The following is a 14061-nucleotide window of genomic DNA, read 5'->3' on the forward strand; positions in this document are numbered from 1 at the left end:
CTTGGGGGGCCGGGTGGTCCTTTGGGAGCCCAGGGGACCTTTGGGGACCGAGGGCTTCCTTCGGGGTTGGGGTAGGGGGATCGGAGCCCTTCTGGGTTGTGGTAGGGGACCTCACGACACTTTTCAAATGGAGCTTGTGTATTATAACGACCGCAGAGTTTCACCCTCAAATCCTCTTCTAAAACATCTTCTAAAATCATCGTTTAAAATGTCTCTAACTGTTTCGCCGAAATAATTCCCTAAAATGTCTAAAACGCTTTCGCCCAAATAACTGCTAAACGTAATTTCTGCGTGTTCATTTTGTTTTTGGCATCCCTGCGCTGTCACATTTGAAATTACTAAGAAACCCTTTCCCGCGTTAATCTCTTCATCTCTAAGATGTTTCTTGGAGAATTGTTTCCAGGGCGAAGTTTATTAATATCTTTGGAGTTCGACCAGTAGAATTGTTTCCGGGGCGAAGTTTATTAATGTCTTGGGTCTATTCCTGGAGAATTGTTTCCGGGCGAAGTTTTTTAATGTCTGACAGATGACGTCATGGTTGATTGATTTGTCAAGAAAGGGGAATTAATTTGTTGTTTCTAAGGGGAATTATTGACTCACGAAAGGGAATTGAGGTCATTGACCTACTTCGATTATGCAATCTTAACATTCGCCCCTAGCGTGCACTTGGCCAAAACAACAGCAACAAATAAATCGACCTTGGAAAAAAGAGAGCATTGACCCACTTCGATTATGCAATTAATTTCTCGGAAATCCACTTCCCCTTCGATTACGCAATTAATTTCTCGGAAATCCACTTCCCCTTCGATTACGCAATCAATTTCTCAGAAATCCATTTCCCCTAGGGAGTCTATACCCATATATGGAACGGGGGTCCCGTTCGGAATCGGACCCCCCTTTCTACTAGTAATCACCTGATAGAAGCACTATAAAAGGCTGCAAAGAAGTCTTGAAGAGTATATAAAACTAACAAGTCCTTCCCAAAATTTAATCCAAAAATTGAACCTTTGTTTAAAAAATATTCATACAAACAATCAAAGAATGTGCCAATCAAGGACTCATGGTCTTGAATTTTTGTGTCACAAGTTTCGACCAAGCTCTAAAGGTGAAAAACAGGTAGGACAATGTAAACTCATTAATAAGAGATTTAGGGAAATGGAAGGGGAATACAAAGAGGTAGATTGCTTTAGCATGGAGGCCTGCAAAAATGAAAGATTGACTAAACAATTTAGGCTAGAATACCTTCTATTAGCAAAAGGCTTCTCTCCAAAGCCAACCTACGTCTTTGTCAAAAATGGAAAGCAGGCTTACAATTATTCTGGAAATGGAGTCTGAAGAGAGAGAACTTCGAAGGTTGATCGTTTAACACCAGTTGAACAATCAACCTTCGACACATCAAAGAGTGTTTGGTAACAAACCGTATAGTAAGAGCAACTCGTCTCAATCGTAACAGAAACTTTAAAAAATGGAAGTTTGATACCAATAGATACGTCAAAAGAATTATATTTATATGCTGATTTGAAATATATAAGTTTTATCTAGTTTAGTTTTACCCATCAAAAGTTACGATCCTAAGAAAATTTGCCTTATTTTTAAAAGTGGAAAACATCCCCTAAGAGTAACAGTATCTTAATGAAAATTACACCATTAGATTCAGTGTATCAGAGAATCTGATGTGGAATGTGGAATTTGGTATTTTTCCAAAAAAAAAAATATTTGGTATTTGGTATTTTTGGTATTTTTAATAAAAATCCCACCATCAAATTCACCGTATCAGAGAACTGAATGTGAAATTTGGTATTTTTTCCCCAGAAGAAAGATCACGGATGCGTGATTATTTGTTTGTTTGTTTTTTCGCCAGGGGTGATCGTATCGACCCCTTTGAATTTCGCAAGAAGGCTCATTCAGACGGAAATTAAAAGTTCTAGTGCCTTTTTCAATTAAAAAACAACGCATTTTAAAAATAGAATTACTCCATACGAAAAAACTGCATTTTTGATGTCTTTTGACAAAGATATTTGACTTTTAAAGCAAGTCTGTTTCCTAACATCGATTGTCTACTAATAACCGTATTTATTTATTTATTTATTTATTAACTGAAAACCCATCTACAAAAACTTTAAAAGGACGGAGCAAAATATAAGAAAAAGAAAAGAAAACAATAGTACGAGACAAATATCGGCAAAACCAATAAGATTAAATAAGAATGTCAATTATAAATAAATCAAGGACAAAAAGGGAACAAAATCAAACAAAGCAAAAGCAAATTCACACATACAACATCAAATCAATGAGAATCGATGAGATTTCAAAATGAGTAATAAGAATTCCAGTCAGGTATCCTTGACTTGTTAGGACTGGAAAAATCAAACATATATGACATAATAAGTGACGTGAAGTAATATCTAAAAACGATTGTGTACTAATTACCATGTATGACGTTACGAGTGATGTGAAGGAAAAAATGAAAAAAAAATATTTAATTTTAGTTTTCAGGTCAGGATCGCTAAAGTTATAAGCTGCAGAAATATTTGTGGTATATGAGCAATAATTTATATCTTTTAATTTAAACTAGGAATACAAAATCTAAAATTTTGGGAACCAATGAAAGTATTTGTAGCCTAAAGCTCTCTAATAAGTAATATTTGTTCATTAAGTTACGTAAGTTGACTGGGAAGTTATGTCTGGAAATGAAAATCTGGAAATGAGAATTAGGATGTGTTCGCCCGCAGGCCCGAGGCCCATGGGCCCCGCAAAAAGTCGGTCCTGTACAGATTTCATATGTTTGCTTCTATTTTTGTTCTTCCTTGGAGGCTGGGCAATCGTCGGATATTTTGCTATTACTAATGGCCATCCAGAGCAGCTTATATACCCCACAGATTCAAATGGAAACCTTTGTGGAAGAACACAAGGATATGAAAACAAAACTAAATTGTTCTTCTTTGATTTATCGAGATGTGCTTCACCCACGATAGTTCTGACAGGATGTCCTACCCCTCAGGTTTGTGTTGAGGAATGTCCTAATGAAACTTTTGTGCCCATTCCTGGAAGTCTCTTATCACGTACAGAAGCAGAGATAAAGGAAAAGCTTATTTGTCCAGATGGGACTGATGTTGAAGGATCTTCCCTCAGTGATTTGATTATAGGTGGAAAATGTGCACCTTATTATGTTAAGATGGTTTCAATCGGGAATAGATGTGTTCCATCCATTCCATACAATGTCACTGAGACGAATGAGTTCATCTCTGATGCAAACAATAACAAAGCGAACGTCACTTATGGGGATCTGATGTCAGGCACACAAAAACTAGCCTCCATTTTAGGAGCCAAAGACACTGCTGCTCGAGTGTGTAAAGACCTTATGGAGTCTTGGTGGATCATTCTGTCTGCTTTTGTTATCGTGATGATAACCAGTCTTTTATGGATATTAATTATGAGGCTCATCACTGGAACTCTGGTCTGGATCTCAGTCATTGCATTCTTGGGACTCCTTGTTTTCTCCTTTTACTATTCGTATATTCAACATCAGATTTTGAAGAAGATACCAGAGAGTAATCTGTCCCCTTTTGCTGTTCAATTTACAACTAACTTCAGCTACTACCTCGAATTGAGTGGAACTTGGATGTTTTTCATGGTGGTTACTGCCATTGTTTTTTTCATCTTCCTGCTGATGATGATATTCTTGAGAAACAGGATTAACCTTGCCGTTGCTTTGATTGCTCACGGAAGTAAAGCTGTAGCAGCTATTCCAATGTCTTTACTGTTCCCAATTATTCCTTATATACTGCAATTGGGTTTTGCTGCCTATTTTGTTGCTGTTACAATTGGAATATCATCTAGTGGTGGTGCTTATAAAATTGTGAGAGACAACTCAACCATATGCTGTCCTTTTTATTATAATAATAGCATATGTTTTCCCAAAGTTTTTCGAGAAACTTGCCGTAGCTGCCCTGGTGTAGAATGTAAATTCTTTGAAGGTGACAATTTAATATATGGACTTCATGCATACAATCTTTTCGGATTCTTCTGGAGCATGTGTTTTGTAACTTCATTAGCTGAGCTCGTTTTAGCTGGTGCATTTGCTTCATGGTACTGGGCATTCCAAAAACCTAAAGACGTTCCTGTGTTGCCTCTATGGAATAGTTTTTATCGTGCTATCAGATATCATTTGGGTACAGTAGCTTTTGGATCTCTTCTCATTGCCATTATCCAGTTTGTACGTGCCATTTTTGAGTGGTTTGATAGAAAACTGAAAAAATACCAGGACAACTGGATCATTCGATACCTTATGTGTTGCTGCAAGTGCTGTTTGTGGATGCTTGAAAAATTCATGCGATTTATCAACCGGAATGCCTTCATAGTAACAGCTATACGTGGAACTAATTTTTTCAGTTCAGCCCGTGAAGCCGTTTCTCTGCTCATGCGCAATCTGGCTCGAGTTTGGGTTTTGGACAAGGTAACTGACTTGATGCTCCTAATTGGTCGTTTGGTCATCTGTATTGGTATTGGTATCCTATCCAACTATGTTTTAACAGGAGGAGTGCCACAATTAAATTCTGAGCTGCCGCAGTTGTCCTACCAAATCGTCCCTGTAGTAGTCATTGTCATTGGGTCGTATTTTATCACTGGAGCCTTCTTTGGAGTATACGCCATGGCCGTTGATACAATGTTCTTGAGCTTCCTGATCGATTGTGAAAATAATGACGGAAGTAAGGATCGACCTTATTATATGTCAAAGGATTTAATGCAGATTCTTGGAAAGCGAAACGTGAAAGCAGTTTAAAGCTTTGATCTTTTTAACAATTTTTGTTGTTTTTTCAGAATTTTCTCTCTGTAAATTTCTCTCTGTCTCATTAATGGCTTCTTTTTACTCTTTTATTCGAAATATTACCTTTTTTCATAAATTAAGGACTTTTATTGATTATGTTTATGCAGTATAGATGCTCATAGGAAAATGTACGCATACAATTCGTTCGGTCCTCCGGCTGATTTGTTATCAGTTAGAATGAACTTAAAGCACCATTGCTGTGTTTTTTTTGTAAATTAAAGTGTTTAATTTTGCAAACATAATTAAATTACTTATTAAAATTAGTTCATTCAGTTCATTCAGTGTAACTTTATAAGTTTTGCTAGTAACATCAATAGGGCACCGAACAACAAGAAATATCTAAAATAAAGAAGTAACTAAAGTATATTCTAAAATATTCTTAAAAAAAATCTTAAAGCTCTTATTTCAGACAGCTAAATGACAATAAATTATTAGATTTTCTATACATCTATTTCTGATTAAGGTTATTAAGATAACAAAGAAAGATAATGGCTTATTTGTTTTTACCCAAATTCACTGTCTAACTAGTATAAACAGAAAAAAGGTAATAAAAAGTAATTAACGTGAAATTGAAAATAAAAACCACATATCTAAGAAGCCAAAGATTAAAGCCAAGCCAAATTAAAGCAAAACATTTAGCCCATTACTAAAAATTAATGTAATACTTACGTAAAATAGTTAAGTAATTTATTTTCATTAAAGTTAGCTCAATCAAAATAATTAACACAAAATTGGGATTAAAAACCATACATGTAAGCAGCCAAAGCCAGAAACTAAGAGAAGTACTAATAGTTAAGGTAACAATCAAGTAAAATGTTTTGCTGTATTAAATCAAAAACATTTTGTTTTGTTCTATGCACAACAATATACAAATAAATAAATGATTTGTTTGATAACTCAGTAGGGTAGATATGCAGGGTACCTCATGGGTGGTGAGGCGCAGACCAAGGGGGACTCAGTCTCTGGGGGTCTTGAAACAAAGCTGGAGCACCCTCGTCTGGGAGCCATAAATTCACACGGAGCCAACGATTCGATGACCGTAAATCGCACAAATATATCTGCGTTGACAACTACAACCCTGGAGGCCATTGTTTTCCAAAAATAACTATGTCAGTGAGTACCCTCAACACTAGAACCCTCGCTAAACAAGGAAAAATAGACCTACTCCTAGGAGAGATAAAACAGTACAGCTGGGACGTTATTTTCCTAGCCAAATCCTACTCCCCCCTCATCGGAATGAGGAGTTATGGAATCACCGGAACTTTCCTCTCACGAAACGGATCATCACAACCCGCCTGAAAGGTTCAGCCACCAACCTCACCATTATCCAAGTATACGCTCCGGATTCCAGCAGAGACAACGAAGAGTCAGAAAATTTCTATCTTCAGCTTCAAAGTCTAGTTGATTCTGTTCCTAATTAAATAAAAAAAAAAGTTTTTTAAACTGAAAGTAAGGAGCCACATTAAAACTTAAAATGAACAGAAATTATTCCGTATGTGAAAGGGGCTGTCCCCTCCTCAACGCCTCGTTCTTTACGCTAAAGTTTTTTATTGTTTTAAAAAATAAAGTTGTGAGACAGAGTCAAACTTTAGCGTAAAGAGCGAGCCGTTGAGGAGGGGAGAGCCCATTTCATATACGGAATAATTTCTGTTCGTTTCAAGTTTTAATGTCGCTCCTTACTTTCAGTTTAAAAAACTTGTTTTTTTTATTTAATGTCTGATCATTTTTTAGTTAATGTAGCTTTTATTTTGGCTAACCGTGATTGAATAAGTAAACAAAATTTGAATAAAAATTTTATTTTTCTTTTGCTAAATGGATGTCTTTACAAATTAACTTACATAACTAACTTCTATATTCGTATATTTATCTTCTGGCAAAAAATACAAAGTTGCAGATTTTTGCAGATATGAGCTTGAAACCTATGTAATTAGGTTTTCTGATACGCTGAATCTGACGGTGTGATTTTCATTAAAATTATTTTACTTGTAGGGGATGTTTCCCCCCTCTTTAAAAAATCAAATAAATTTTCTCAGGCTCGTAGCCTCTGATGAGTAATACTAAACTTAATAAAATTTATATATTTAGAATCAGCATCATAAACACATTCTTTTGACACATTTATTGACATCAAAATTCCGTTTTTAAAAGTTTCGATTACTATTGAGAGTAGAAAGCTATCTTATACTCGTGACATGACACCATATATGGGCATAGCCTCCCTAGGGAGAACACCCAATTTAGTTTAATGCTGACAGTTTCCGAGAACTTGATTGCGTAATCGATTGGGAATTTGGAACACCTGTGCTATCGACCTCAATTCCCCTTTCGTGAATCACTAATTCCCCTTAGAAACAACAAATTAATTCCCCTTTCTTGACAGATCAATCAACCAATGACATCATCTGCCAGACATTAAAAATTTTTGCCTAGAAACAATTCTCCAGGAATAGATCCAAGTCATTAATGTCTTTGCCTCGGAAACAATTCTACTGGTCGAACTCCAAAAGATATTAATAAACATTGCCATGGAAACAATTCTCCAAGAAACATCTTAGCGATGAATAGATTAACACGGGAATCAGGTTTCTTAGTAATTTCAAATGTGACAGCGCAGAGATGCCAAAAAACAAAAAGAACACGATGAAATTACGATTAGGGGTTATTTGGGCGAAACTGTTTTAGACATTTTAGGGAATTATTTCGGCGAGAACAGTTAGAGACATTTTAAAAGATGATTTTAAAAGATGATTTTAGAAGAGGATTTGAGGGTGAAACTCTGTGGTCGTTATACTACACAAGTTCCATTTGAACAGTTTTGTGAGGTCCTCTACCCCAACTACAAACGGTCCTCATACCACACCCCAACCCCGAAGGAAGCCCCCGGTCCTCAAAGGTCCCCCAGACCCCCAAAGGCCCTCCCCGCACCCCCAAAGGCCCTCCCCCGGTCCAAAAGGTCCATCGGGCTCCCAAAGGACCACCCGGCCCTCAAGGGCCCCCCAGACCCCGAAAGGCCCTCCCCGGGCCCCCAAAGAGGGCTCTCCCCATTTTGTTAATACTTTTTTGTGCACGTTATTATATCTTTTCAGAACAAGTTCCTTTCATAATGTCATTCCTTAACCCTTTTTTACAAGTTGAAGTACCAATCCTTTCACCACAACTTTACTTTATAGCTTTTTGGATACCCCAACATCAAGCAATACCTTTCAAAAGACTTTTCAGAGCAAGTTCCTTTCTTAATGTCCCTCCTAAACCCTAGGTACTAAAGGAACATTGAACATTTTTTCTGATTTTGTGTGTTTTCGCAAGAAAATAGCTTGTCTTTAGCAAACCTAGTCATAGCTAGTTGAAAATGTGCATAAATATCTTCATTTTTAGCGTAGTTTAGTAGGCACTAATGGAAAATTGAACATTTTGTCTGATTTTGTGTGTTTTCGCAAGAAAATAGCATGTCTTTATAAAACCTAGCCATAGCTAGTTGAAACTCTTTATAAATATCTTCATTTTTAGTCTAATTGCGTCTGTACTAAAGGAACATTGAACATTTTTTCTGATTTTGTGTGTTTTCGCAAGAAAATAGCTTGTCTTTAGCAAACTTAGCCATAGCTAGTTGAAACTCTGCATAAATATCTTCATTTTTAGTCTAATTACATGGGTACTGAAGGAACATTGAACATTTTTTCTGATTTTGTGTGTTTTCGCAAGAAAATAGCTTGTATTTAGTAAACTTAGCCATAGCTAGTTGAAACTGTGCATAAATATCTTCATTTTTAGCTTGATTGCGTAGGTACTCAAGGAACATTGAACATTTTTTCTGATTTTGTGTGTTTTCTCAAGAAAATAGCTTGTCTTTAGCAAACTTAGCCATAGCCAGTTGAAACTCTACATAAATATCTTCATTTTTAGCCTAATTGCGTAGGTACTAAAGGAACATTGAATATTTTTTCTGATTGTGTGTGTTTTCGCAAGAAAATAGCTTGTCTTTATAAAACTTAGCCATAGCTAGTTTAAACTATGCATAAATATCTTCATTTTTAGTCTAATTGCGTAGGTACTAAATGAACATTGAACATTTTTTCTTATTTTGTTTTTTTTCGCAAGAAAATATCTTGTATTTAGCAAACGTAGCCATAGATAGTTAAAACTGTGCATAAATATCTTCATTTTTAGTCTAATTACGTGGGTACTATAAGAGAATTGAACATTTTTTCTTATTTTGTATTTTTTTGAAAGAAAATAGTTTTTCTTTAGAAAACTTAGCCATAGATCGTTGAAACTCTGCATAAATATCTTAATTTTTAGTCTAGTTGCGTAGGTACTATAGGAACATTGAACATTTTTTCTGATTTTGTGTGTTTTCGCAAGAAAATAGCTTGTCTTTAGAAAAAACAGAAATAGATAGTTGAAACACTGAATAAATATATTAATTTATATTAAAGATGCTTTGGTACTAAATGAGAATTGAAAATTTTTTATGATTTTGTGTGTTTTCGCAAGAAAATAGCTGGTCCTTAGCAAATTTAGCCATAGCTAGTTGAAACTCTGCATAAATATCTTCATTTTTAGGCTAATTGCGTAGGTACTAAAGGAACATTGAATATTTTTTCTGATTTTGTGTGTTTTCGCAAGAAAATAGCTTGTCTTTAGCAAACTTAGCCATAGCTAGTTGAAACTCTACATAAATATCTTCATTTTTATACTAATTGCGTAGGTACTAAGGGAAAATTGAATATTTTTTGTGATTTTGTGTGTTTTCGCAAGAAAATAGCTTTTCTTTAGCAAACTTAGCCATAGCTAATTGAAACTCAGCATAAATATCTTCATTTTTAGACTAATTGCGTAGGTACTAAAGGAACATTGAATAATTTTTCTGATTTTGTGTGTTTTCGCAAGAAAATAGCTTGTCTTTAGCAAACTTAGCCATAGCTAGTTGAAAATCTACATAAATATCTTCATTTTTAGTCTAATTACGTATGTACTAAAGGAACATTGAACATTTTTTTCTGATTTTGTGTGTTTTCGCAAGAAAATAGCTTGTCTTTAGCAAATTTGGCCATAGCTAGTTGAAACTGTGCATAAATATCATAATTTTTATCCTATTTGCGTATGTACTAAAGGACAATTGAATATTTTTTCTGATTTAGTGTGTTTTCGCAAGAAAATACCTTGTTTTTACCAAACTTAAACCTAGATCATTGAAAACATGCATAAATATCTTAATTTTTAGACTAATTTAGTCTGTACTAAATTAGCATTGAACATTTTTCCTGATTTTGTGTGTTTTCGCAAGAAAATAGCTTGTCTTTACCAAACTTAGCCATAGCTAGTTGAAACTCTGAATAGATATCTTCATTTTTAGCCTAATTGCGTAGATACTAAAGGAACATTGAACATTTTGTCTGATTTTGTGTGTTTTCGCAAGAAAATAGCTTGTCTTTAGCAAACTTAGCCGTAGCTAGTTGAAACTCTGCATAAATGTCTTCATTTTTAGTCTAATTGCGTAGGTACTAAAGGAACATTGAACTTTTTTCTGATTTTGTGTGTTTTCGCAAGAAAATAGCTTGTCTTTAGCAAACTTATCCATAGCTAGTTGGAACTGTCTATAAATATCTTAATTTTTAGTTTAATTGCGTAGGTACAGAAGGAACATTGAACATTTTTTCTGATGTTATGTGTTTTCGCTAGAAAATAGCTTATCTTTAGCAAACATAGCCATAGCTAGTTGAAACTCTGCATAAATATCTTCATTTTTAGCCTAATTGAGTAGGTACTAGAGGAACATTGAACATTATTTATGATGTTTTGTGTTTTCGCAAGAAATTAGCGTGTATTTAGAAAACTTAACAATAGCTAGTTTAAAATATGCATAAATATCTTCTTTTTAGCCTAATTGCGTAGGTACTAAAGGAACATTGAACATTTTTCCTGATTTTGTGTGTTTTTGCAAGAAAATAGCTTGTCTTTAGCCAACTTAGCGATAGCTAGTTGAAACTGTGCATAAATATTTTAATTTTTAGCCTAATTGCGTAGGTACTAAAGGAACATTGAACATTTTTTCTGATTTTGTGTGTTTTCGCAAGAAAATAGCTTGTCTTTAGCAAACTTAGCCATAGCTAGTTTAAACTTTGCATAACTATCTTCTTTTTTAGTTTAGTTGGGTAGGTACTAAAGTAACATTGAAGATTTTTCTTGATTTTGTGTGTTTTCGTAATAAAATAGCTTGTATTCAACAAACTTATCCATATCTAGTTGAAACTATGTATAAATATATTCATTTTTAGCCTAATTAAGTGGGTACTAAAGGAACATTGAACATTTTTTCTGATTTAGTGTGTTTTCGCAAGAAAATATCTTGTCTTTAGAAAACTTAGCCCTAGCTATTGGAAACTCTGCTTAAATATCTTCCGATTTAGACTAAGTGAGTTGGTACAAAATGAACAATGAACATTTTTTCTGATTTTGAGTGTTTTTACAAGAAAATAGCTTGTCTTTAGTAAACTTAGCCATAGCTAGTTGAAACTCTGCATAGATATATTCATTTTTAGCATATATGATTATGAAATTCATTATCTTATATAAATTTTTATTATTGTGTGTTTTTTCTCAAGAAAATATCTTGTATTCCGAAAACTTAGACATAGATAGTTGAAAAGTTTCATAAATATCTTAATTTTTAGCCTAAATGCGTGTGTACTTAAGAAGCATTGAACATTCTTCCTGATTTGTGTGTTTTATCAAGAAAATAGCTTGTCTTTAGCAAATTTAGCCATAGCTAGTTGAAACTCTGCATAAATATCTTCATTTTTAGCCTAAGTGCGTAGATACTAAAGGAACATTGAACATTTTGTCTGATTTTGTGTGTTTTCGCAAGAAAATAGCTTGTGTTTAGCAAACTTAGCCGTAGCTAGTTGAAACTATGCATAAATATCTTCACTTTTAGTCTAATTGCGTAGGTACTAAAGGAACATTGAACATTTTTTCTCATTTTGTGTGTTTTCGCAAGAAAATAGCTTGTCTTTAGTAAACTTAGCCATAGCTAGTTGAAACTGTGCATAAATATCTTCATTTTTAGCCTAATTGCTTAGTTACAAAATTAACATTGAAAATTTTTTCTGACTTTGAGTTTGTTTGCAAGAAAATAGCATGTCTTTAGAAAACTTAGACATAGACATTTTTATCTCTACATAGATATCTTAATTTTAAGCTTAAATGATTGTTTACTAGAAGAACATTGAATATTTTTTCTGTTTTTGTGTTTTTTCTCAAGAAAATATCTTGTCTTTCCCAAACTTAGCCATAGCTAGTTGAAACTCTGCATAAATATCTTCATTTTTAGCCTAATTGCGTAGATACTAAAGGAACATTGAACATTTTGTCTGATTTTGTGTGTTTTCGCAAGAAAATAGCTTGTGTTTAGCAAACTTAGCCGTAGCTAGTTGAAACTATGCATAAATATCTTCACTTTTCGTCTAATTGCGTAGGTACTAAAGGAACATTGAACATTTTTCTGATTTTGTGTGTTTTCGCAAGAAAATAGCTTGTCTTTAGCAAACTTAGCCATAGCTAGTTGAAACTCTGTATAAATATCTTCATTTTTAGTCTAGTTGCCTAGGTACTAAAGGAACATTGAACTTTTTTTCTGATTTTGTGTGTTTTCACCAGAAAATAGCTTGTCTTTAGCAAACATAGCCATAGCTAGTTGAATCTGTGCATAAATATCTTCATTTTTAGACTAATTGTGTAGGTACTAAAGGAACATTGAACATTTTTTCTGATTTTGTGTGTTTTCGCAAGAAAATATCTGGTATTTAGAAAAATTAGACATATCTCGTTGAAAATATTAATTAATATATTCTTTTTTAGTCTAAGTGGGTATGTAATAAAGTAATATTGAACTTTTTTCATGATTTTGTGTCTTTTTGCAAGAAAATAGCTTGTATTTAGCCAACTTATAGCTAGCTAGTTGAAACTGTACATAAATATTTTAATTTTTAGCCTAATTGCGTAGGTACTAAAGGAGCATTGAACATTTTTTCTGATTTTGTGTGTTATCGCAAGAAAGAAGCTTGTCTTTGGCAAACTTAGCCATAGCTAGTTGAAACTGTGCATAAATATATTCATTTTTAGCCTAATTGCGTAGGTACTAAAGGAACATTGAACATTTTTTCTGATTTTGTGTGTTTTCGCAAGAAAATAGCTTGTCTTTTGAAAACTTAGCCATAGATAGTTGAAACTGCGCATACATATATTAATTTTTAGCCTACTTGCGTGGGTACTGAAGTAGCATTTAACATTCTTTCTGATTTTGTGTGTTTTCGCAAGAAAATAGCTTGTCTTTAGCAAACTTAGCCATAGCTAGTTGAAACTCTGCTTAAATATCTTCATTTTTAGCCTAATTGCGTGTGTACTGAAGGAAAATTGAACATTCTTTCTGATTTTGTGTGTTTTCGCAAGAAAATAGCTTGTCTTTAGCAAACTTAGCCATAGCTAGTTGAAACTCTGCTTAAATATCTTCATTTTTAGACTAATTGCGTAGGTACTAAAGGAACATTGAACATTTTTTCTGATTTTGTGTGTTTTCGCAAGAAAATAGCTCGTCTTTAGCAAACTTAGCCATAGCTGGTTGAAACTGAACATAAATATCTTCATTTTTAGCTTATTTGCGTAGGTTCTAAAAGATTATTGAACATTTTTTCTGATTTTGTGTGTTTTCACAAGAAAAAAGCTTGTATTTACTAAAATTAGCCATAGCTAGTTTAAACTCTACATAGATATTTTAATTTTTAGTCTAATTGCGTATGTACTAAAGGAAGATTGAACATTTTTTCTGAATTTGTGAGTTTTCGCAAGAAAATAGCTTGTCTTTAGCAAACTTAGCCATAGCTAGTTGAAACTGTGCATAAATATCTTTATTTTTAGTCTAGTTGCGTAAGTTATCTTCTGAATTTTATTAAAGAACTTACAGTTCAATTCTAATTTCTCCAAAGAAAATAAAAATCTTCCACTTCAGTTCTTTATTTCACAAAGACACAAGGAAATTTAAAGTTCTATTCGAAATTTTTCCGTAGAAGATAGAAAAAGCTATACCATAGTTATGAATATTTTTCCGGAAGATAAAAATTCCTACTTCAATTTTAAATTTTCTCAACGAAGTGAAGAAAAGTTCAAGTTCTAGTCATCATGCAAGATTCCACTTCAGTTCAGATTTTTCTCAAAGAGATTAAAAAATTCAAAAT

General features: G+C 33.7%; 2 protein-coding genes across 2 annotated transcripts in view; both read left to right on the top strand.

Annotated features, from left to right (window-relative positions):
- LOC148939333 (uncharacterized) overlaps nt 1–14061 on the top strand; it is a 109534-nt gene that overhangs the window by 49741 nt on the left and 45732 nt on the right. The gene's annotated exons all lie outside the window — the stretch shown is intronic.
- Nucleotides 2681–4783, top strand: LOC148939334 (choline transporter-like protein 2). The gene has a single exon (XM_089107221.1). It carries the CDS (start codon nt 2681–2683, stop codon nt 4781–4783), a length of 2103 nt encoding a protein of 700 aa, XP_088963347.1.

This window comes from Artemia sp. Qi Xiang Cuo, chromosome 21 (genome assembly GCF_049724085.1).
Source record: "Artemia sp. Qi Xiang Cuo chromosome 21, ASM4972408v1, whole genome shotgun sequence".
In the NCBI taxonomy this organism is placed as follows: domain Eukaryota; kingdom Metazoa; phylum Arthropoda; class Branchiopoda; order Anostraca; family Artemiidae; genus Artemia; species Artemia sp. Qi Xiang Cuo.